The sequence below is a fragment of the Apteryx rowi genome, unplaced genomic scaffold, assembly GCF_003343035.1.
Source record: "Apteryx rowi isolate R43461 unplaced genomic scaffold, aptRow1 scaffold_76, whole genome shotgun sequence".
NCBI lineage: Eukaryota > Metazoa > Chordata > Aves > Apterygiformes > Apterygidae > Apteryx > Apteryx rowi.
This window is the reverse complement of record NW_020451049.1, coordinates 863197-888965: the sequence shown is the minus strand read 5'-3', so window position 1 is coordinate 888965 and position 25769 is coordinate 863197. Positions and strand designations below refer to the sequence as shown.

At 37.5% G+C, this 25769-nt stretch overlaps 1 protein-coding gene across 14 annotated transcripts in view; it reads right to left on the bottom strand.

Moving 5' to 3' along the window:
- ARFIP1 (ADP ribosylation factor interacting protein 1) overlaps window positions 1-25769 on the bottom strand; it is a 59236-nt gene that overhangs the window by 4323 nt on the left and 29144 nt on the right. For 10 of the 14 annotated variants that reach the window (XM_026088198.1, XM_026088190.1, XM_026088194.1 and 7 more), the window contains 4 exons: window positions 23339-23560; window positions 19615-19772; window positions 16648-16822; window positions 6154-7745 (listed from right to left, as the gene is read on the bottom strand). In XM_026088198.1, coding sequence (XP_025943983.1) covers window positions 7590-7745; window positions 16648-16822; window positions 19615-19772; window positions 23339-23560 — 711 coding nt within the window. In that variant the 3' untranslated portion in view covers window positions 6154-7589. The other 4 variants (XM_026088197.1, XM_026088196.1, XM_026088191.1 and 1 more) reach the window with 4 other exon arrangements.

Sequence of the window (25769 nt, the reverse complement as noted above, 5' to 3'; positions counted from 1 at the left end):
GGCCCCGCCCCCCGCCTCTTGCCCCACGCAGCAGCGGAGCGGAGGGGGGCGGCAGCGGCCCCAGCAAACCGCTCTGCGGCAGCGCTTTAGTCCTACCGCTCCCGCGCCGTCACATCAGCGCGGCTCTGAGGAGGCGCTTTACTTATTCCGGACAAACTTATTCCGGACTAAAACTTCACCTGGGGAATTGAAATCAATACACGGGGCAGCTTCCTGGAGCCAAAATACCATCTGCGCAATATGTAGCTAATGCAAGTATTTTGCCAAGAGAGTAAAAGCCATCCTCTTTCAAAAATAAAAACATTTTTTCCAAAAAGAAAGCATAGGTGAAGAACTTTAGTCATCTCAAATATACAAATTGTCGCAGGTGAGGCCTTGCAACGATTCAGGTTAGAGGCTGCCCAGTGCCATTTTTAAATCAAACTTGACAAAGCTACTACTTCAACAGCCGAGTTTAAAAAATATACAGAAGCAAAGGAGGAAGGAAAATGGTCACTAATAAAGCAGACCTACCACGTTTCCTCTGCTCGCTTTCACCAGGCTCTGGGATAGGGGGCAGGACGCACCCCACACTCGCAGTGCCGGGATCTAACACAAAGCGCAGAGCCGGACCGGGCTAAGCCGGGCTGGCTGACCCGTTTCCCTTCCATTTAGGAGCGCAGCTACTAGGGGGTTTCCTAGCAAGAGCACAGCCCACCCCAGCTGGGGCTGGAAGCCTAACCATTTGACTTGCTTGATTTTAAAAAGTATTAAAACCAAAGGAAAATTTAAGTAACGTGATCTCAGGAACATCGTCACTTAACCTCTAAAATTAATCGAGTGAAAACAGCTCAGCCGCAGTAAAGGGCAATTCACGTCATCGCACACATCCCCTAACTCGCGGGGCTTGCAGCAGCTGGGAGTCCGCGCTCGGCCGCAGCCAGCGCCGCCATCCCTCGAGAGCACATGGTCGCCAGCAAGGGCGGCCACACTGAAGCGCAGCCCTGCTTGGGCTGAACGCGCTTGTGCAGGGACCAAGACAACTTGTTTTCGTTGCTGCCAGCCACAAGCTCAAATATTCATTCTAAAAGACTGAAAGTACAAGCCAAGAGACTTACATAATGCCATTGTATTAAAATAAACAAACAAATAAATAAATAAGCACACCAACACACAAAAAAGAGGGCAACAGAGGACCAGTGAGCTAGTCCAGATGTGAAGCTAAGCTCCCAACTTTTTCTCTCCATTTGGGTTTTTTTCCAGAACCTTTCCAAAACAATTTTAGCAGGTTAGGTTGTTTTCCCCTTAAAAAGTACTGCTTGTGACATTAGGGTAGTTGTTACCCAGCCTTGTCTGTGGAGAAAACACAAAAGCAAAGTCAATTCCAAAATACAAAATGGTATGTGAGGATGCAAAAGATGCATTAAGACAAGACTTTTGCAATTCATAAATCAATAGTGAATATTTGCTCAAAAAAAGGTTTTGTTCAAAGTTAAATCTGGATTAGGTTCTGGATGCATTTCACTCCAATTTAAAAAAATCAGCATAGTGTACCAGACACCTAATTTATGTATTGCACCTTCCCATATAATAATAGTTAGCATATATATTAACTAGGTATAAAGTTATTGTAAGCTATTCCATTATTTGCAATTCTGAAACCAAGGGGAGTTTGATTCAAATTTGTCAGAGCATCACAAAGTAGGACTAAACATTCCAAGCCTCCACACACAAGCTTTTGTACACCAGCATTACAAAACCCTGATGAAACATATAGATTCTCATACCCTACTGCAACACTTTCCAACATTTTTCTGGTTTGTGAATGCTACATGTTTTCCAGTGGACTTATTTACAATGAATTGAAGCTTACAGGTTTGCTTGTCTCCTTCGTGAAGTTTTGCAGACTGCTTAGAAATAGCCCAGGGACCCCCAGTGGGCTGCAGATCATAAGCTGAACACCCCAACCTATAGGTTTCTGCTAAGAGATACCTGGATTCAAATCGCCTCCAGCAGAAAAGGGCCTCGATCCCAAGGCTCCAGCATCCTTGCTGGGTGCTCCAGCCATCAGGTTATGAGGTATAAAATGATCTAAGCTCTGTTTTACACCTTAAATTCTCAGAGATTGTTAGATTGAACACAGCTAGGTAGAGCGCTGTGCTGTTGGAGCGCAGTAGCTGTGGCGTGAGATCCTCGCAAGACTGCCAGTTGGGAAAGTCACCATGGCAAAAGCATAGGGTAAATGCAAACTGCTGGATATCATCAAGATACTTACGATTGTGTCCACAATGCATCCCGGGATTTAGGCAACTCTACGGTTAGATGGCAATTAGGAAATTTTGTGAGTGTCAGTGGAACATCAATTCTGGATTTAGTTACCCAGAGAGGCTTAGCTGAATCTGAAGCCTTAGCTGCCAAACTCTATCGACCATAGACAACCTGCAGCTTTTCCATCTCACCCATTTGGCCAGATTTGAGCCCATTCCCCACAGGAAATGCACTTCTGATACAGATACAATCACCCCCCAGGCATGAAGGTACTAGACCTTTTCCGAGAAAAAACTCTCTTGAGTTAGAAATGTATATAACAATATACATGTATTACTGTATTTTTCACCCTACACCCTCTTTCAGAAGTAAGAACAATTTTGGCTGATTTTTACCTAAAAAATCTAAACACCCAGCAAGCAAAGATTTTGCCCACATGGTTAAAATTTGTCAGAGTTGCAAGCAACTGAAAACAGGTCTTCACAGTAGGAAGTATTAAGCAATTTTAATAACAGGCAGATCTAGCAGCCCCACCTATAATAGGCAACAAATGCACCTCCCTAGAAGAGATAGCATTTAGATGGGCTGGTAGACTATGAAAACAGTATCTGTCAATATTTTAAGATTTCTAGTTAATGGAACACACAGGACAGTTTTTAGAATGACTACTTATTTTAATGTATTATCTTTTTTCCTTATTAGAGAAAAAAAGCCTTATGTAAACTTTGCTTTTTTGAGAACATAAAGGGCTCCTAATGCTTTAGGTTGAACACCTGTTTCATTACCAAACTGATCAGAGAAACTCAGCTGAATTTCTCTATTTGGAACAAAGCAATTTATACTATCTGAACAAAAGGTGTAGCCTTCTTTATTATTAGCCCTTATTTCTACACTGTTTGGATAAAGGCAAGAAAGGAAGTTAATTGTGACACTTCAGAAACATTAAAACCAAGGGCCATTTGATTTCAAAATTAAATACTATAGCAGTTAACCTCTTGAAACAAAACACTGCAGTCAACCACTATCACATAAAACTAGGATGCATAAACATGTAAGAAAAGCAAATCAAGAGTGAACAAGCAACACTAGTCTTTAGCATTATTTAACTCTGAAGTGCTTGAATTTACAGACTTCAGTATGCTTTGAAAGGTAGCAAGGTATATAGTTTTTTTTTAATTATCACAGTAGGACATACCACTTTAAGTACCATTTACAAGGAACACATATTGCTGATACTTAAACTGTTCCTGATTGAACCAATGGATTTATGCTGGCATAAATAGTAATAACAGGGCAAAACTAAACTAAAAAATTGTTTCAGGTTAATTCTGTTCTATACCTGATCTCTGCACTTCAACTAAGGAGTGTTATACAGCCATGCTGCTACCAAGCAATGATGCAAAGGAACTCTGGAAAGATACTTTTAACCTCTGTTTCTGCTTCTAAAAGATCAAGTATTTCTATTCCTCAAATAACCTTTAAAATAGGTTATCATAAAGAGTTCAGACAGCATGCATTTGATCAGAAAGTGAAGTCTTTCTCACATACAGCAATTAAAAAGAGTTGACCATGCATTTTGCTGAGTGGCTATACAGCATTAGTATTTAATAGAAATATACTACCAATAGCAGACAGTACAGAATTACTGCTGTTCCTGCCCCTTCCTTAAAAAGAAAACAAAACAAAATTTTTGAAAGGCACCTCAAGTGTGTAAAATAATGCTTTTGTGCCACCACTGTGAGTCATGGCAAACAAAAGATTTGCAGACTGAGCTTTTATGTTCAAGTTTATTGCTCTGCAAGGCATGCCCATATGCTTCTCTGGATTTCAGTACATGGACACTACTGAAATAGCAATACATCAGTTTTCCTTTCCATTGCTTCTCTCAATTTATGCCATGCTTCTCCAAGGCAGGCACAAGCCATCTAGTTTCTACTTTTAAGTTACAGGGTACAGTACTTCCTTAATCCACTTCAAACTATTGCTGTGATAACAAAAATAATGAATAAATGCACCCTGTGTACCTGACCACTTGGTTCCCATACCAGACTGACACAAGAGAAAGTACTTTGCTGAAAATAGGTGCAGTGAGCAAGACTGCTGTGAAAGGCAGAGAAGTGTGCTTTATATGCATCACTAGCTTTAACCCCAAAATTACCTAAAAGAAACCAAAGATTTCAAAAAACTAGAAACAATGACAAGTAACAAGAGAAGAACACGGAGAAGTATAAACAAAGCAACAGTCCTGCCCTTCATGGATCTTTTCTTATAAAAAAATAAGTTTCAAATTGACACAACTTAACTCCCAAGAGTTGGATAAACTGGGAGGGTGTGGGGGAGAAAACGCAAAATATGAAAATACTAGCAGCTAATGAAAAAAGTGACTAGCACAGCCTCCTCATCAAGCATGAAACATGAAAAAGACATCAGAGAACAGAAATGAACATAGTTGTGGAGGAGGGCTTGACAAAGTATGAAATATGCCAAATAGCATTTTACTCTACTTCTGTAGAATTCATATGAACAAAACAACAGGAGCTGCAAGTTTCAAACAAACCAGGAGTGCAGACAACTTACAATAGGGTCACTGAAGATGAACAGCTCCCTGGGCCTCTCTTTGATAGAGCAGCTACAACAGCATATCTGAAATGGTATTAATGCTTTAACTCCTCTTCCTGAGAAACCTCACGCAACCCTAAAAGCACTAATGCTATAACTTGTACTGGAGATGAAATCTTTCACAGACAAGACTCTAGGAGGTGGGTATGGAGCCTCTGATCGAGAAAAAAAAACGCTGATGCAACTGTCTATCTAGATAAATGTCAGCACTACAACCTTGAGACAGATGTGCTTTTTTTTTGTTTGTTTGTTAATGTCAGAAAACCTGGTAACCATAGTTAGTTCCAACTGGAAGCTGTGGAAACATTCTTCTTATCATCTCCAGAAGCAGAAATTTCTAAAATTTGTTAAAGAGTTAGCGTTGATTATCAAACATGCGCTTACAAAATTATTTAAACTCAGACTTGAACAGGGGACTAAACAAGGAAGTTAAAATATTACAAAGGCACTCACTTTAATATCCTATTGATAACTGAACACAGAATCCTCACCGAAACAGTCAATTAGAATGATTGGTTCATTGACCAAAACAGAAGTAATTCTTCCTTCTCACTTAAACACTATATATCGGTCACAGAGAGAGATTTTAGCAAGTTACCTCTTTCGTCCAACCTCCTCTTCCAGGTGAGGAGACATTAGCAGTTTTAAGCCATTGCAAAAGTTTGAGGGTTACACAATGCCACACAGGTCAGTCCTGCATAAGGGAATTTCAGATTCAAGTTCACTTATCCCACTTCTAACAGATCATTTCTTCTGTGCTGGAATATCCTCAGTAGAACAAGGACCATGAACTCTGACAGAAACCAAGACTGCATAGTCCCTATGCATCTTTTCCTGTAGTGTTCTGAAAGTTGAGATTTCAGCTACAGTCAACAGGTTTGCATTCCTTAGCCCTGCTGTGATGCTGCTCCTCTCTGCATTGCTCAGGTCAACTGTAGGTTTATACAGCTAACTTCTTACTTGTACCATCATACATACACATGACAACATTCGGAGCCAGGGGAAGTCAAGGACTCCGCAAAGTTGGAAATATAATGAAATTCGCTTTAAAAGTTTAAGTGAAGAATGTACCTATATTGAAAGACTTGTTTCACTATGCATTTACATTTGACTTCAACTTGCACACTATTAAATCACCTTGGGATAGAAGAATAGCATCAGTTTCATAACCCAGTGTTGCTTTACCAGCAGTTCTGGGGCAGGGGTGGGAACTCAGAGAAACAGGACTGAGCTTTCATTGCAGAGGCTGGGTTCTGCTCTTAACCATCAAAGTCAAGGAAGCTTGACTGCAGCAAACACCTTTAATATGAATACAAAATGCACAAAGGATATACATTCTGGGGAATGTAAATGAACTATTACAAGATATTCTGACAGAACAAGAAAAAATAAAGGCGGCTCTGTCAGACCATGAATTTAATGAGGAATGATTAAAAATATTTGATTTACAGTTACGTTACAGTTGTGTTAAGCACTGGAAACTAAGAATGTCAGCTGAAAGGCATTTGAACATACAGTACATAAATCATACAATCCACACAGTTGTAAATAATATATTTGAAGTATTTCATTTTACTTAACAGAACACAAAGCAATTTAACATGTGCAAATGAGGACTCCAATATACTGAATTTAAAATGCCTATGATAAAATTGACATATAGAACTTTACATTTAATAAAGACTATGCTATTGATGGAGAAATTAAAAATATCCTCCATGTTACCCCTGTCACTGAAGTATGCTTTTCAATTAAAAAGAAAAATCATGCTGGTCCTATTTCCTCTCTCAAAATTGTGTCTGTCCGTGAAGGTTAACTAAAGCTTTAACTTGCTCTAAGTGTATAAAGTAACATAGCATATACAGTCTCCTTTCCCTTGCTGGGAACTGACAAACCATTATGTTGAAAGGGTTCTTGGATTATGTACACTGGTTGAAAACATTATCTTATAAAAAGGCACATACTTGTGATTTAAGGCTAGTACGGTATTTGTTTCATAGAGAAAGTAAAGTTTAAAATGAAATTAGTAAATCATATGGTTGGCCTCACTCAGCAAACCGTTTGGTGCAAAGCTAAAATGTGTGCTTAGAAGCCTCAGACTGACAGTGATTCTTGCTTTAGTGTTTTTCTTTTTTCTTTTTAAACCTATGATGGAAAGGTAAACCTTTTTAAAAGGCATTTGCTGCAATTCCACTAGTCAATGAGCCAGCTGCTGCCTTTATGCAGGTACTGCACATAGGCCTTATATTATTAATCTGCAAAATAGTCTTTTAACTCTTTCCTTTTAAAAAGTCACATGAAAATTATTAAAGATGTTTTCTATATTCATATATAAAATATCAGATGTTGGTACAAATCATGTAAACCTCCATTTGGAAATATTTTGACTAGCCACCATAATGACCAGAAATCACAAACATCATTTGTCAGTGCAAATCTATAATAGTTTTCTTTCCCCTCCCTCCCCCATCCCAACTACAGAAATAACCACCAGCCTTCACATACAAAAGGAGTGTGGTACACTTGAAATGACAGAAATCATGTTTGGTTACCTTAAAGTCACCCACTTTCCCACCAAATTCATTTTTATAGTATTATAAAAAGGGGGGGGGAATTAAAGCTGTCTGTGCAAGAATCACTACAACAGTCCTTCAACCCCAAACCTTAATTCTTATTAGATTTACAGATTTTCTGTTAACATTGGGTCCTCTTCTCTGATCTGATTACTGTTCTTCAAGCCAGGATGGAGCATCTACTCCAGGAGTTTTCAATTTGATGTGGAACTGTTTAAGTGTCTGTTCGAGCTGCTTTTGATTCCCAGCAAAGTACGCTGCGATCGCATTGTGGAACAGAACAAGCTGATTGTGCAATACCTTAACCTGCAGGCAAGGACAGAGGTAGGTTAAGACGAAGAGGCAGATGTTAATGGCTTTGTATGTCAATTACAAGAAAACTATGAGCTGTATTTGTTAGAGATGCTCAGACTTCATATAGAGTTATAAAGTAACTGTTTAGAAACTTCAGGCAAATACAAAATTCTGTAACATTAAAATGATGCATAATTTTTATAAAGTATACTTAATGGTCAGTACCGACTCAGTAAGCACTGACCAGAAAGAAATTCACTAAACAGCATAATATTATCAAATACTCCATTACAGAAGTACAACAATTCCTTGAAATTAGATGCCAAATCTCTGTTTAATATAGACACTGGCAGGTCAAATCAACTTCCCTGAGACAGTATACTTAGATAATGCATTTGTCATGTATGTAGTTCATTTATTTGCCCCCTGCAGAGAGTTGCTATTTTCCAGCTCTTGCATACTCAAGTCAAATGAAACAGAAGTTCTTTTCCAAACAATGTTTCTAGCCCATCTCCCATAATGCAGGATTATTTACAGAACTTGGTCAATATCTTGGTTATAACATTTGTGCAAAGTAGTGTGAAACACACCATTCACAGCAGTAACTAAAACTTGGGGAAGAGCAGCACAGCAGCCGAGGATGTCCTTCGCGTTGCTCTTCCAGTCTAGTCTGCACTGATGAGCTATAGCACTGATGAAGTCTAAGCAAAGTGAAGAGTTACGTTTTCACGGTAGTGCACCAAAATATCTGAAGTTGTGGCTGATCAGCACCAACCCTTTTTGTTCCTGAGCACACTCTCAGCCCAGCACAACCTTGCCGTTGTGCCAGAAAGCCCTGCTCTGAAGGCAGTGGCCCTAGGCCCACTTTCAGACCAGATGATCTTGAACCTGATACCATTTGGCCAGCATGGGAGAGAAGGGAGTAGCCGCCTGGGCCTGCAGGGAGGAGGTGGCAGGCAGCAGCTTTAGACTCCAGGTTTCCTCTGCTCGAGGCTCAAGTCACAGCGCCGTGGTCAGTGCAGCGGGCAGCCGGCAGTCTATTCCTGGCACGCTGAGGAGCAAAACTGTCCTCCAGCCTGGTTTGGCCTATGCTTGCCAGTTGACCGTTCTTGTTTTAATAGGTTATTTAGGTAATATGCTTTTCTGAAATGCATACAACTCAATACAGAGGTACTTTGCCTTCATTTAAGATCTCAAATGGAAAAAAAAAAGTCCTTAAAAGTGTATTTACAGCCTGCCTAGTTAAGTTTTATCCTCTTTTGCTGGATGATAAGCACTACACAGCTGAGAAAGAACCCATATGAGACATGCTTTTGACAGCATAGGACACAAGAAAGTGTAATAATATGCTTTTTAAAATAAAGAATACTTTTGAGGAAAAAAAAAAGTTCCCTAGGGGCAGAAAACTATTACATAAACTCCAAATAGAAATGCAACCTGTAAATCATACTACAATATCATGTTGACAAAGAATACTAAATAGTGTTCTCTCCCCAAATTAAAAACTGGTATGCTATAGACAGATTGCACATCCATATGGATCTGCTCTGAAATCAATGGTACAATGTGGGTCTCGCAATCAGCCTCCAAATAACTTTATAGGAATTCAATTCTAGCACAGAACAGAAATAAAACTATGCAAGAACAGTACATATTTTTGAAAGCATGTGTCACATGATTAAGTTCAGAAACATTTGTCTTGGGTTATGAGACTTTTTAATGAGATGAGAATCCCATATTATAACCAACTGGGAACTCCAAATACATACACAGGTGTTCATGTACAGCACAGGGGTGTGTGTGTACACATGTGTCTACAGTTGTATATAAAGAAGCTTTAGCACTAAAAGCTCCAATTGTTTTTTATGAGTACAAAATAATTTGTTTACTGAATACTCATTTCATGAATTAAGTTTTCCCTATCAAATGACAACTTTACAGACCTCGGCAATCTGCTGAAGTGATGAGCTATCTTTGGTGACTCACTTCTAGCCTAAGTTGCTTTGACAATTTCAAAACTGGCACTACTGTGTTTTCTCCTCTAATAATTCAGGCTAATTTAACATCTATCAAAGAATAGGCTCCCCCCCTCCCCCAATTAAAAATTAAACCCCCAAAATGATAGGTTCTTCCATTAGAAGACTCTCCAAGACAAAATCATCATGAGAGAGAAGGTGAGTATGGCTAGAAAGGAGTCTAGAGTGCACATCGTATCTTGGGAAAGTGTTTTTTCATTTACAATAACAGACTTCACAGAAATCATCATGTACAGAAATTTTAACATTTAGGAGATGTAGAATGTAGCTAAATAAGCTTATTCAACATAGTTCAGCTTTTCTCAGTCATGAAAGATGCCTTATTCTCACTGTGTGTGTGAATACATATGAATAGGTATGTATACAAACATAATTATATATAATATAAATATGTATTCTCATTCCAAAGGTTGTATTAGGTCATTCAAGTAAAAAAATGTCACCGCAACATGAAGGGTTTGCTTTTAAAAATTTAGAGTGCAAAAAATGTAGAACTATGGCTCTTTTCAAGTAGCTCCTTTCATCATCGATCAGCAATATTTCAGACAGTTCAAGATAAGAATTTTATACAGATGCACACTCACTATTCTAGCATATTTTAAAAATACTAAGAGTTTTATTCATATTGCTTATAGGAACTAAGATATAGCAAGGGTAATTAAACCACCCTCCCAACTTCAGTTCATCCATTTGCAACCAAATTTGGTATTTCATTAGGGCAGCTTTTAAAATGAAAGTTCTGTGAACTTCTCAGGAGTCTTCTGTTAATTTTGTAAATTCACTCAGCCATAATACATGCACACACTTTCAAGAAAAGAAATCATACAGTCAGATGATTTGGTCTGAAAACTATTGTTTGTTTTGGTTTTGAACTACTTCATTTTATGAAAGTCTATGCCCAAGCAAACTTGTTGCAGAGATTCAAGATATTTCTTCTTCTGTCCTCCTCCTTCAGGAGCCAATTACTCAGTGAATCCCAGAAGTGATTGTGTGACCTTCTTATTCCTAGCTTCAGGCAATTTTAAGCTTAAATTTCTGACAAAGACCATTTAACCTGTTTGACACTGTACTAAGAGAAATGAGAAATCCTATTTAGCTCCTGTGAGCTTTACTATGAAGCAGCAGCCAGCTAAGAGATGAGAAGGGAGAAGTAGTAACATCTCAAATCACCTGATAGCCACTGCAAAAAAAAAAAAGCAGTGATCACAGCTAAAGACAGGACTACAAATATTCACTAAAAGCTAACTTCAAAGCCAACCAGTTATCCCATCAAGAAGTCTTAGCCTTGCCCTCTTCCACATCCAGCCATCGATTCCTACTTCCACACTACATTTCACCTTAGACTTGTGTTGGCAAAACACACAGCTATGCAGCCAGTTGGATCAAGGAACAAATCTAGATTAAAGCTAGCCTGACAACAACATATTTGCTTTAACCTGGATCAGTTCCCTGATCTGATTTTCTGCACAGCTGCAAAAACACTTTTGTAAGCACAGAGGAGGCAATGTGGGGGAAGGCAGACAGAAGAGGAAGGGACCCCCCTCCCCCCTTTTTTTCCCCCTCAGCAAAGCAAACGTGGGCCTTAAAACCTAGGCCTTAAAATCACTGTCAGACTACAGCACTAGAAGCCAGATCTTTAGCACTGAGTTGTAGCACCTATCCCAGTATATAAGCATTTGAAGATTTGTCTTACACTAGAAGAACGTTAATGCTATGTTGCTAACTAATGCTTATGTATGACTAACATGCCTGTCAAAAAAGCCCCCACATTTCTTGTAGCCAAACATCATTTAAAAATACTGGACCTTGTTAATGGCCTGTATGTACTTATTTGTTCCTACTAAGGAATTGAGGAAGCACTCCATAATAGTCTTGGCAAACTTAGTCTAATAAAGCAAAACTGAACTCTGTAAATAAACATAAAAAATGCACACGCCCAAAAGACTTAAATTTCATACACCAAAGATACTGTAGGTTGGCTTTAAGTTTTCACGTTTCCTCTGGATACTCTAACATTTTGTCTCTATTCAAATATTGTCCTCCCCCATCCCCACACCGTATTTTCTGCGGTACAATAGGTACAGAAATTAACTGCATGTTTCCTTACATTCTTCTCATTCAACTTAGACTGTTTCAGTGCTCTCAGTCACCAAAAAGACTGCTCCCATTTCCATCTTTCCGGCAGCCCGTACCTCCTCACAACTATCATAAGTCTTTCCCCTAGCAATTTTTATTTGAAGTTACCTGATGTAGTTGCATTATCTGGGTTTCCATTAAATTGTGCATTACCTACATTTGTAAAAGCATTTAAGCATCAAACTCCTGAGGTACAACTCACGTAAATATATCCAATTTACTTAATATAGAATGGTATTTGACATTTCTCAAGTGCATAAATGAGCAACGGTTTTCCTTTCTCAGATAATGCATTTTCAAAAATTTTTCAATAGCAGAAATCTTTAAGCTAAGAACAGGTCACTGTCTTTATAGGAGAAAAAGAGAAAAACAAACAACTTCTAACTATTTATAAACTACAGATTTTGATTGCAGCAATTCTCAGACTTGCTGTCTAATGCCACAACCTTCTACAGAACTCTGCCAGCTGGGGACAGCACCAGTACAGCCTTGCAGCAGCAAACACCACAGTAACAGAAGCAACAGGAACACAAACCAAGTTAAAAGCTTAGATTTACCTAGCTTCTAAGGATATCCTTTCTATTTCCCTGCATCTTCACTCTTACTAGAACTAAGGCAATGCTATAGCTTTGGACGTCGTATTTGGATTTCTTCTATAATAAACATAGGAAATTCAGTGTTAACTTCAAGATCAAGTGTTATAAAGAAAGCAAATGGGGATCTTGTGTACTGTGGTTTTACTGACACAAACTTTCAACCCCAGCTTCACTGTAACTTCTTTGGGCTTTTAATGAAACGTTAACATATTAACCCAGCTCAACAGATGCAGAGACTGCAACCACATGATTTCTTTCCCCCGCTCTAAACCTAGGCCTGGATAGCTTATGGCCATTTTGTGACATTTAAAGCAACATAGACATCAAGTACACAAGCCAGTTAAACTGGATTTATAGCTCCTTTGCAGTGACAGCCAGAACGTACCTCCCAGTTTTCCCCGCTCTCCTCACCTGCCATGGTTAACCAAATATGGGGCAAAACTTCTGAGTGGGAACACACTTGAGTAGATCTAGTGGAGGTAGATTTACTAAGAACACGTAGGATTGCTGATCCTGTTTTGACATTAATTTGTCAGATTATAATTTTTTTTTTTTAATATTGGTCAGACTAAAATTATGCATCTATTGAGAGACACTCATGAACCAGTTTACCTAATCTAAAATTAAATCCTAAAATGTTTTATATTGCATTGCTATGGCAAGGTTTCATTACACAATTATGTTTTTAACATGGAAAGGTCTAAGAACGACTAAGCTTGAGGCTACACTGTACTATACCCTGTATCAATAAATAAAAGTCTAAGCCCAAAGGGCTTACGATCTGCAATAGAAAATTATGACTACCAGTAACATTTTCTTACCTAAAAAGGCTTTGCTAGTGAGATTCAGAACAAATATTAATCCACATGTCTGGATTCAGCACCATGACAACATGTATTAATAAAGTTGGTGATTAGAGATTTTACGTTCTAGTATAGCTTAATTCGAGTACATCAAGCTTTGATACAGCTACCCACATACTGTCATTTGCTTTGCATGCAATAAGCCTGCAATAACATGGACTTTTCAAGACAATAGGTCCTTGGTGAGTCACTCAGTAAAACAGTATTTTGTCAATATCATCTTCCTTTATTTTGAGCTCCCCTTCCTTTAAATGGGCATCAACACACATTTGTTGCTGGAGACAGACACACACGCTCACATGCTAGTTCCTGTTACCAGGGAGCATATCAAAGTGTAACGCCCTCCTTGGGATTACTGTAATAACTTATAAACAGTATCAAAATCACCCTTCCACCTGGGAGTGCAATATCACATGCTGTCTTCAGTTCATGCACCTCCTAAACAGCGCACTGCTCCAACAGCTGAAGCGTCTGGGTTACAAACACACTCATACAACCTTACCCATGGTGCTAGTCCTCCTTTTTCTCCTCCCTCACGTTAGGCACATGCTGTATTTATAGAAGTTTAAATTATGATGGGTCACAGCAATTGTTATGATATACCTTTGGTAAAAAGTAGAACATCTGAGATTATTAAATCTAACTGAAAAAAAAGTCCAATTCCTATACTTATTGATCACACAGTTAATAATCTTTTAAAACATATTTAAAAAAAAATCCAGCTACCTTAAGGCCATCACATACTTTTTGTATGCAGCTAAAATTAATGTTTATAATGATTACATAGTCTTATCACAAATTCCCTGGGCATTCCAATTTCTTAGCACTAGTTGCAGGACAAGTATGAGGTCTAACAGGAGCTCCCTTTTGTTGACATTGATAAAAGATGGTTGACACCAGAAAAACAAATCAAGATTTCAGATTAGTAAGAAGAATATCTCTCTGATAATCATTTCTGGAAGCATTATGGGCAATTAAAGAACAGAAACTATCACAGACAGATACAGTCCAGGAAAATATGCTGACACAAAAAACAAATTTAGGATTAAGTTTTTATACTGTATATTTTGGAAGATCCTACATAATAAACAAAAAAAACCCCACCAAAATGAGATTTGCTTGACTGAAGCTCTCACTAGAGAATTATACTTAAGCCAATATTTGACTATACAGGAAGGAAGACCTTCTATGGTTTTCTTGAATAAAATTATATAAACTCTTCAGTAAATATTTTGACATCCCAAATGTCAAAACTGAGAAATGTCAAACAGTGATGAAAAGGCTTAAGGATGTGAAAGCCCCCCCTGTACTAATCTTAAAAAAAAAGCAGGAAGGAAAAAACAATCTCTTCTGGAAACAGAATTTGTAGGCTGTGACTACTAACAGGATTCTTGATGTAATCCAAGATTGTCAGTTTGAAGACAACTTCTTTAGTGTTCCCTAAACTATCTAATTTAATAAAAATTTTAGAAAAGTGTTTTGTGAAGCAATATGTAAATAAAATGCTTTCACTTCAAAGCTTTTGTATTTGCATAGACAAAAACTGACCGGTTTGCAATACAGTTGGTACAAATCAAGAGGAAGCAGAGCAAGTGCTAGTTCTGACTGGTTTAAACTTAAGGATCAGAGTTCCAGCACAGATATAAGCTGGAAAGACCCAACAATTTCTTTCAACATAAACTGTATTAGTAACAAATAATGTAATAGAGAAGGAAAATGAAGGAAAAAAGCCCAAAAGCAAAGACCTTCACTGTTTTCAACCTAATAGTTTTAAAACTCAGTTCTTATGATTTACCAGCTTAAAAATAGGTATTGGCATATAGATCTCATTTCAGCTTGTTCAAGAAAGTGACTTTCAACATGGATATTTCCATTTGCAAGTTAATGGGCTAAAAAGTTCAGCAAGTATAACAAATGAAATTCAGGGAATACCAGTTTTTAAATCAACTGATTATCTGAATCATCAAATCTTAGTGCACTAAATGTTACGTAGTCTCAGAGCCCTGGTCCCAATGCAAACGCCTATATAAAGTAACAGTGTTCAGGAACTACGTTTTCAGTGTTTGTTGTTCTGGAAACCAAAGTGCATTGGAAGTATTTTTTCCCTCTGCTTCCCTCCCTCCCTGCTTCTCACTGGTTGATGGTTCATGTTCTTTCCCTGTCCTCCATCTTTATTGTAAGCAGTTGATGCAACTCACCATGTGATTACATTATGAATTCAGAATATTCAGTTTTAATTGGTTTACTTCATCCCTATGGTTTTCTCTTAAAGTCTGAAAGGCTTTCAAGGAAGCATGGTTTGCGACTGCTGTTGTTCTGGGGCCCAGCCCCTATTCTCTAACAGGCAGTGTTACCTACTCACAGATCTTACAATATATGAATTAACCCATGACGAAAATGTTAATCCACTGCTAGACATGGACAGACTGACAAACTACTCTCTACATAAATGTTGATATTTTCCTCCCTCTGAAGACATAGCAAATACAGTCATAGAAAAGGATTATAACCATTTCATGTACTGTATGAACCACATTCATATCTTGAAAGACTATGATTTTTGTACTTAATGAGAAACAATTTAGAAAGATTTATTTATCAACAAAAGTATAGTTTAAAAATGCATTCTGTAGGATAATTGTATTTTTTCTAGCAGACAGAATAAGAGGAGGGATTCAGTGATAAAGGGGGTACAGAGAAAAGGTGTAGTTGGGAGGGACAAGTTTAGAAAACAAACAAACTCCCCCCATTCCCAAACCAAGTTTAAAAGCCCAGCTTATGCAACTATAAGGGTGTTAACTACAGAAAGCTGTATCTCTCAGTGAAGGTTATTTTATTATTTTGCAGAAGGCTTCATTTTGAAGAAGCATCTTCACTGTTCTTCTCACTTACTTATTGCATATCTTCCATGGCAGTGCTGCCAAACATGTAACTGTTACTCAGTCTTGAATCAGCAGTTATGACTCAATTAATTGACGATTAAGTGCAATAAACTGCTGTAGTGATGCTTTTCCATACTTGTACCCTCCCATATTACCAAGAAACTTACCTTCATAATATGTTTGCCCTTTGCAGTGCAGCAGCTTGATGGGTGACTTCTGAAATTCCCTGTTCTGAAAGTCTATCCTCCAGGGATACATCAAGAACTCAGAAAAATTACTTTATTTTCTTTGCTTGCTCTACTTTTAATTAAAATATATTAAGATACAATACATAAACTACTTCTATCAAACCAGAAACTAACAATACAAAATTCCTTAGCACATCAGAAGTTGTAGCTTACCTTATTTTCTTCCAAAAATTTCAATTTGATAGATACATCATTACGCATTTTGTCATATTTCTCTTTATGCACTTGAAACAGCTGTTGTGATTGCTCAATCTTTGGCAGAGTGTTTGCATCACGAGGGCCAAGATTCAGCTCTTCTAGGTCTGTCCGATAGGCATCATATTCGATCCTGAGAAGAAAGAAGGCAAGGAAAAAAAAAAGTCTAAAGGCAAAGTGTCTCAAAACAGACCTCACATGCAGGGCCAATAACAATTAAAGATGAATAAAATAGTCACATGCGTGGAACAAAATATAAAACCTGGGCAAGTTTTTTCCTCCCATTCATCAAGAAAAAAACCCCTTACATAAATTGTATAAAGCTGCCTCAATTATTACCCTCCCCTTCTATTCCCGTCTCAGCCATGAGCTCCCAGTCTTGTTTTATCTTGGCTTCAGAGCTCAGACCCTTTCCTTCACCAACTCTGTTTATTAAGTCAGAGAAAGCTGTTCCTTTCTTTTTGTCCCTGCTGTTGAATCAGTTTGGTAAAGAGTTGATGGCAAAAGCAAGACAAGCACCAAGAGAAGGGTGTCCCCCTTGCAGCAACAGCGAGCAATGGCTCAGTTCCATCAATTTCTGTCCTGAGGCTCTCGCAGCATGTCCTAGGCTTCTTCACGCGCATTCACAGCAACTGTGCTACAACTCCTCCACAAATAGTTGTGGGAGAACTTGTCTACCCTACAGGCTGCAGAAAGATGTGTCGTGGTTTATACCTGATTGCAAGCCTAGCTTATGTACCAAGGGAAGCCAGATACTCCAGATCAACACTACCACTGAAGGAGATAAGGGAAAAGAAAGACAGTGGGCTAAGTGTTACAGCTTGGTAAGAACTAAGAGAACACTGCTACAAAGACATGTATTCTACTTTTAGATAAGACCAGTTAAAAAGTATTTGTTAATTTACTCTTGTTCTCTCCACCACCAAAATCAGCAGTAAATTAGAAGTCGAAGAGAAACACACACTAAAAAATATGAAATAAGTAATTCTGTCCTTAGACACTGCTAGCAAAAATGAAACTGAAGTTATATTAAAGCCTCTTGCCTGAAGATACCTGACATTCTAATTGACCTATATATCCTTCGCATCCCACTACTAAAAAAAAGGCCTCCTTGATATCCTACCATATTAGACTGTACTATTTTATTTAATGAATCAAGATGAACCAGTCATATCTGCTGTTTCAATGGGAAAAATCCATTTCTTCCCCTTTATGGGGAAATAAATTCCCATATTTGTATTTTCTAAAATACTTAAGTCATTTCCAGTCTTACCTTCAAAAACATTTTTAAGAAATGATAAAGTTATATTTCCTATCCATCAAAAAAACATACATAGCATCTGTAAGTGGAAGAAGTGCCTATGGAATGTTGGTAGTGTAAAGATGATATTGCTGAATTCAGCACTTGCATCTTCTACTTCCCAGTATTACATACAAGTCTATTGAACTCTGGATCCTTGCCAGATATTAAGCTATTTTTATACAAAAAAAAAAAAAGCAAGTGGATGAGACAGCGTGACAGAAATGTAGTAACAACCTTGAACTGTGTTTCTACACAACTTGTGCTCCTTTGTTCTAGCACTTGACCAGGTAAAGCAACTGACAATAGCCAGAAATCACTCCAGGGTCATGGACAGCCCTGCTCAAAACCTCACTCTTCCTTCCATACATCTCTGCAGTTTCAGTGGAATCCAGCATATCAGCATGTGATAGAAGCCAATTAAAAAAAACAAAACAAAACCACCACTAACAACCCCCCCCCAGCTTTTCACTTGGTGGTAGAACCACTAAAAAAAAAAACCAAAAAAATTTTTTAAAGGAAAAAGTAATTATTTGGAATATAGATTGGAAAAGGCAAACTGGCTAGATAAGTGAAGAGCCTTCACATTTTATTTGCCATATTGAAGTGACAAGATACTTAATTCTTTTACTGAAAAGAAATAGAAACTAATGAAGGTATTTCAAGAGGAAAGAACTAAGTACTCAGAAAGACTGGCAAAAACTCTTAGCAGATGTACTTTGCATACATTTTCAAGGGAATATCTGGAAACCGTGTGTACTGATTTTGCATTTTTTGAAAAACATTTTGACATTAAAAATAAAACAATACTTTATTTCCAGGTTAATCTTGCCTTTCTACAATATATCCAAATATCAAAATAGCTTAAAAGTAATTTGCTTATAAATGAAGCACTAGAATAAAAACAGACCAATGAAAAAAGCAGGGGAGAACCTCAAAACACAAGTCATTTGCATTTTTTGATGTAAAAATAAGAAAGTTAACATGTAGAAACGATCCTTTTGGAAAGTTAGAGAAGTTTGTATCCAATTAAGTGGAACTGAATGTCAGAATGGAACCAGCACCAGAAAGGACCATATGTCTAAACACTGGCAGGAGGGAACCTGGTTTTGAAATACTTTGCAACATCCTGACTAAAGGAATCTTCTCCAGGGCACACAACCCATATTAGATACTATTCAGCCACTAGGAAGTTTCTTTTTGGCTCTCCCTGGCCCAAACTGGACCTGCAACTTCTGCATAAAAACTGAAGTGCAAGGATTAATGTTTTTCAGTCAGAGCGACTACTTCACTTACTACAATATAGCTAGATAAAAGGCTTAACTTTGCACTGTTTTTCTGTGTAGAAAACCACCTTAATCTAGCAGGCAGGAAAAAAGAATATAATTAGAGACCTACAAAGCTAACAAATAAAATTAAGTCTACAACAGAAAATTTACAAAACATTTAAAGATACATGCAATGAGACAGTTAACTGTAAATCCTGATTATATGAGAGTTGTGTTATATTTACTATTTTTTTTTTAAATATCTATTAGCTATTCAAATACAAGGACAAAACTGATAAAAAGTTTGCTTCCTGAAGATTAAGTTGTAATGAAAATAGCTAGACATAGAATAGCTACCTGGCACTTTCATATTGTTTCACAGTCAATAATGTGTCCTCAATTGTTTTATTCACCAATGTATTCACACTGGCAATAAAAAAGTTAATAGCCCCAAGAAGAGTTTCTCCATTTTTAGCTAGAAGTTTCTGAGTATCTGCATTGTAGCCAAACTCCTCCTATAAACAAAGAAAGCAGAGAAGAAAAACAAAACAAAAACAAAAACTGTAGATCATTTCAAATCATAACATTCATCAGTAGCTATATAAAAATACATGACAACACAGATGTGGAAGTTTTGTCACTTCTGTTTAAGTATGGTTATGATTAAACAGATACGACTTCAATGCAATATTAAATTCAGTTTTTGTGAAATCCCTCTAGTATAAAACATGGTTTCCAATTATGATGCCACATGTGATGTTAAATCCCATTTTATAATGTGTTTTAGTCTGAACTGAAAAACCTTTAATGTCACTGTAAAGTAAGTGCTAATCAAATCTTTACATTTTGATTCAACGTGGTTTTAATCCAGCATCTCCCACGCGGTTGTCTAGGCAATGTTCTAATATCAACTGAGACACTATCATTTTAAATACAGTAGTACAACTAAATTCCCAAGGGCAAACAGTATTAAATTAGTTAGCAAGTTTCATTCTTACTTTCTGGAAGAGAGCATTGCAAAAAAAAAAAAAAAAACCCAAAAAACAAACAAACAAAAAACCCAGGATCTGCCACATTTTAATAGGCTGCAAATAACTGAAAAGTAAAGCACTATAATGGATAGCAAATAAAACTGGCAAGGTAGATCAGCCATAAATTTGCAAAGCTAAAATTATTTCCACTATTTCCAAGGCATTTCAGTCACATTTGGATATATGTTTGTTCATGCTTTTTTCTTCTTAAAAAAAAAGTGTAAGCACTGACCAAGGCTGCAAAGATTTTCTTATGCATAGATGCCAAAAGAGCGTGATTATTCTATGTCATCCATATGGCATCTTCACATTCCACAGATGGAGTTCTCATTTAAAAAAAAGTATAATTTCTGGTTGTAAAACACACTACAGTCATATCCGGAACTTGGTCTTTTTAGGCTTGTACACTGCCAACAACCGACTCAGAAATGCTGTATTCTCCCAGTTTCCTTTAATCTATCTAGAACATAAACACCAAAGCCAAATGATGTTTCTTGTTAACATTAATCACTTCATGAGGTTAAGGTTAGTGGGCAATGGTAAGGGGTGAAGCCTCTAGAAAAAGAGGTGCAGAGGAAACAGAAGCAGTTTGAGGAAGAGGAARAAAGGAAGAGAACCTGCAGCAAGTTTTCATGAGGAAGACAATGCTAAAAGATATTCCCATAGTCTCCTTTGTGCTATATAGCTGCTTGCGTGACAAAAAATGGTCAGCCAAATCACTACGGATCCCGCTGAAACCCAAAAAATAAGTTATACTTCAGCTGGTTTAGCTCTCTGGGATAGCCTACTGTACAGTAACACAAGCACTAGCACAAGGAAGCAGCAGGAGCACACAGGCAAAGGCAATAGCAAAAGTAGGACTGCCCCTTTCAGCAGCATTTAGCTGCATGTTTCCCAACTCCTCTCCCTCAAGCAGGAAAGACTGCAATTAATTTTCCAGCTGGTCCACTGACCCAGATCATTGCAGACCCAAGTAAGCAAGGGTACTATTTCAAAGGAGAGGGGTAAGAAGAACAGGACTGCAGCAGCCTTTGTGTGATTTAAAGGGTCGCAAAACCAGCTCTCTCAGTCAATGAACAGTGGTAAGCGACACATTAGCCACCAAAACTGTCTTTCTACTGGTTTATACAACGCCCTGTAGAACCCTGGACCTCAAATTCTGTCCATGACCTCTGTGTATACCTCTTCTGAAACAGATAGGAAATCCTTTCTGAATCAAGAGTTTACACTCAGTTTGTACTCTACGCAGAGGTCAAATAAAATGGGAATTCATCTGTCTGTATAATTAGAGGCACATGAGCCTGGAACCAGGAGATATCTTTGTATCCAAAAGAGAAACAGCAAAACATTCACATTAAGTAATACCTCTGTAGATATCACATTAAGATCTCATTTTGATAACATGCATAAAATAAGGAATATTATCTTTAAACAGTGAGTTTTGTAGGTTTTTTCTCCCTCATATACATTACAAATTAAACATGAGGGCAAACTTTTCAGATATTTTCCTTTTAGTCTTGCACAAGTTTTGGAGGCAACAATGCTATCCAAACACTCAAGAACAGGCCAAGCTATAGCCAGCAATACAGTACAGATTAAACAAAGGGAAAACACAGAGGAAAGAGACAAACATCAGGCAAGTCTCCAAGAGGCAAAGGTTAGACAAATTTTATTACAGCAGCAGAAACCTTTATTTGATTTTCATGAACAGCCCCATTCAATAATCTACACAGAGATGAATGACTGAAACAGATTCCAAGGCGCTGATAGAACCTGGAGGAACAGTATTCCCACTAGCAGTTACAAGCTATTCATGTAAAAACATTCTTTAAACAAGAGAATGATGCCAGATTTAACCCAAGCTTCAGAAAAAACATCCAGCTTCAGCACATACTTCACAACAATCAGTAAGTTTTACCACAAACTATATGCCTCATATTTGTGTCAAGAGTACACTGATTGCTAACAAAAACTTCTGCCCCTTTTAACAGATGATTTAATTTCTCAGCTGCTAGAAGTGCTACATTTTCCACAAATTTTCATCTGTCAGGCTGTAACGTTAAAGATTTCTATACTGCAGTGCAGGAGCCGGAAATCATTGACCAGCTTTCAGTTCAGATCCCTCTGCGCAAGCACTAGCCCCATCCCCTCCCCAAAACTCACTGGGAATAGGCAATCAGGAAGAGAGAGGAATAAAGAGACAGAAATTTTAAATTTAATAACCACAAAGGTAGTTTGGACTGTTTCAGCAGTTATGATTTAGCAAATCATTCAGTCTCTTCACAGTTTTTCCTAGGAACCRGTAGCAGCAGCAAACTGCTTTATGTCTCGAAGTACAGTATGATCAACGTAGAAGTAAACCAACTACTATTTTTTGTATGCAATATCTAAATTTTCCCTTTTTACAGCAGATTTTTATTATCAGTAACAGCAAAAAGTGCAGGTGTTAAAAACTTCTACAGCAAGGAATCATAATAACCCAAATGCAGATATCTAAAGATTGCCTCTCTTGCTCAGAAACTCCAAGCAACATAGGAATACAGATTAGTTCTACTAGTAGCAAAAGTTTGATTAAAAAAGGACTTTGATATGAAAGCTCAACGCTTAAGTCTACTATAGAGAAATCTTTTACTCGCATTCAGTACGCGGAAGTGAAGCGATGTGCCCTACTCTACGTACTCCCAGGCATATTCCCCAAAGACATCCTGTAATTGACATGAAGTAATACTCTGGCACACTTCTGACGGCATTTCATTAGAAGCAAAAGGAAGAGTAAAAATGCGTTCACTATACAAAGGAAAGCTGTATGTCACTTCTTGAATCCAATCTTCAATTAAAAGACAGATATTTAGAAACAGTTAACTACTACAGTTCAATAATTTCCTATAGTCTGAAGTGAATTACATAAACTTAACACAAACAGCATGTAATAGTCTTAACTACAATGTTTAGAAAAATTAGTGGCTAATATACACCCTGAACAAGTCAATTAGACTTAGGTTCATCTCTGCCATTTTATTTTATTTTTTTTAACACTATAAAAGTCTTACATGAAGTTCCAATGATTTCAAACTCAGGTCAGCAAATGCATCTCCAAGTTGCCTTTGGGTATGTACCATCTGGAAGAGTTGTGTGGACAATGTCTGTGCCAGTTTCAAGATATTTTCATATTTTTTTTTGTTATCTCTCAATATATCTATTTGAGCTTCTAGTTCCAGATCTACTGTTCTTGAGCCACGACCCAGTTTTTCGGAGATGATCTGACGTGTACACTGAAAAAAAAAAAAAATTAAACTCTAAAGAATCAAATATATCCAAGACAGCACAGCATACACCCATTTTTTGGCTTCAAGGGACATATAATTACACACAATTCTTTCACAATCACCCCTCCCAATATAAGTTTGCACAACAAACTGAAAAAACATCACACTCTTTAGAAGTTTATCAGGACTCAGCAAGAACAGTTGGACAAGTCTCAACTCCTACTAATATGAATATTCAAGTTAGCAAATCAAGAGCATAACTAATTGTTTCTCAAGTAAAAGAGCGCTTACCTGTTTTAAGGGCTGATGAATCTCACTAAGTTTAAAGAAGCAATTATTTAGCTCACTACTTTAAAGTTAGTTACTGGGAGTATTACCAGTTCTGCATAAAAATATCTACTCTGTGATCTTTTGGGCTTTGTCTACTAACCATCCAATTCCAGAGCTGTAACCCATGTTTTTTTTTTTTTTTTTTTTTTTTTTTTTTTTAAATGGAGTTTCCAAGAATATCCTAAACATGTCTAAAAAAAGTTATTTTTGTTGGGGGGTGGAGGGGGGAGAGATGCAGCATGGGGAGAGCATTCGTCATGTTTAAAGCTGATTGGGAAGTCTTACTGAAAAATACATAAAGCTGGCTTAAACTGCATTTCTCATTGTCTATTCACCCATGTATAAAATGAGGCCGACTGTTGCAGAAAGACTTTATTTTTTCTATCACAAATAGAATTCTTAACTGATTCACAGCTCATTAATGTGGTGAGCAGCAAAACCTGCTCTTAGGTGTAGGCTGTAGGCACTTTCATCTGGCCAATGGCTGTGACAACTTAAGACTCTACCACATTCCAGTTACTTGTGACACCTTTTCTGCCAGAGATTTGAGCCCAACTTGACAGCGAGGCTCCCCAGAGGCACACTTGGGTTTCCCTCCGCTGAGACACAGGGGAAACCCTTTATAAAACAGATGCGTGGCAAAGCCCTACAATTTCTCTCTGTAAAGCAGGAATCATTTACTCTTGTACTAAGTCACTTGAAGTTAATCTGTGGTCCCAAGAGGTGCAAGACAACCGAGTTACACACAAAGAACCACTGCTAAAAACAGAATTACAAGGAAATTAATTTAATGGTCAAGGTTGCACCTGCTCTGAAGAGACTGAACCTAGGTGCAAAATTTCAATTTTATTAGGTGAAGTGAAACCAAACACTTATTTTAAATCACATTCCCAAAACACATTACAGCATTAGATTTTCCAGGGTTGTATTGAATAATTCAAGGAATTTGGCTTAATTCAGTCTTATATCAGACTTGTATTCAGACTTATATCCAAAGGAGATATACTTCTTTTAACCTGCTAGAATTTTGTGCCCTTCTAAGTTTATTGACAAACACAAAGATCAAGAATGATCAAGCAGAAAGAGATCATAACTGATAGTCTTTACCTTCCAATCTAAAGCTTATTTGGGCTGTTTTGCTAGATTCAGCCAACCAACAGGAAAGAGCACGGCAAGTTTAGGAAACATTTTTCTGTCAAGATTCAGAAGTTTGGGAGGGCGTAACAACTCATATTGTCACAGAACGCGCCTTTATCACCAAAGCCTGTAACAGAAATTGCAAACTGCAACTGAGCAAAGAGCATGGTCAGAGCATAAGTATTTCACTATAAGCTACGGAATTAAAGGAGAAATTCTGGCTGTTTTCCAAAAAAGCTGAGACACAAACACACGCATATGGAAACGCAAGAGAATCTGAGTCATGGAAGGTAAAATTTTTGAAAGCAAGAATAAATTACCAAGGGAGAAACTATTTTCAACCAAGGAACATTTTGATACTTTTAGATTCAGAAGTCAAAGCAAAAAATTTAAATAAAAAGCAACACTGACAAATGAGAAAAATCGGTAATTGGAGAGACTACTTAGGCTTTGTATAATTTGTTAAACTGAAATGTACCTAAAGACAAAGTTGAACATTGAGGTTAAACAAAAACAACTGAGAAAAAAGATGCACCTATTTTCATTCTTTCTGGTTCTAAGTGTACTAGTACAGACACACAAGTTACTGTGTTTTCTCACCAGCAAATGAAGAGGAAAACTCCAACCGTGAATTATGTTTTGCTTTGCTTCAAGAGAGTATCTACGAAGAACACTGTCTTGAATAAGAATTTGATCCTCAGAAAGTGAGAAGTACACAGGGCAAAATTAAGAAAAACAATTCTCTCAA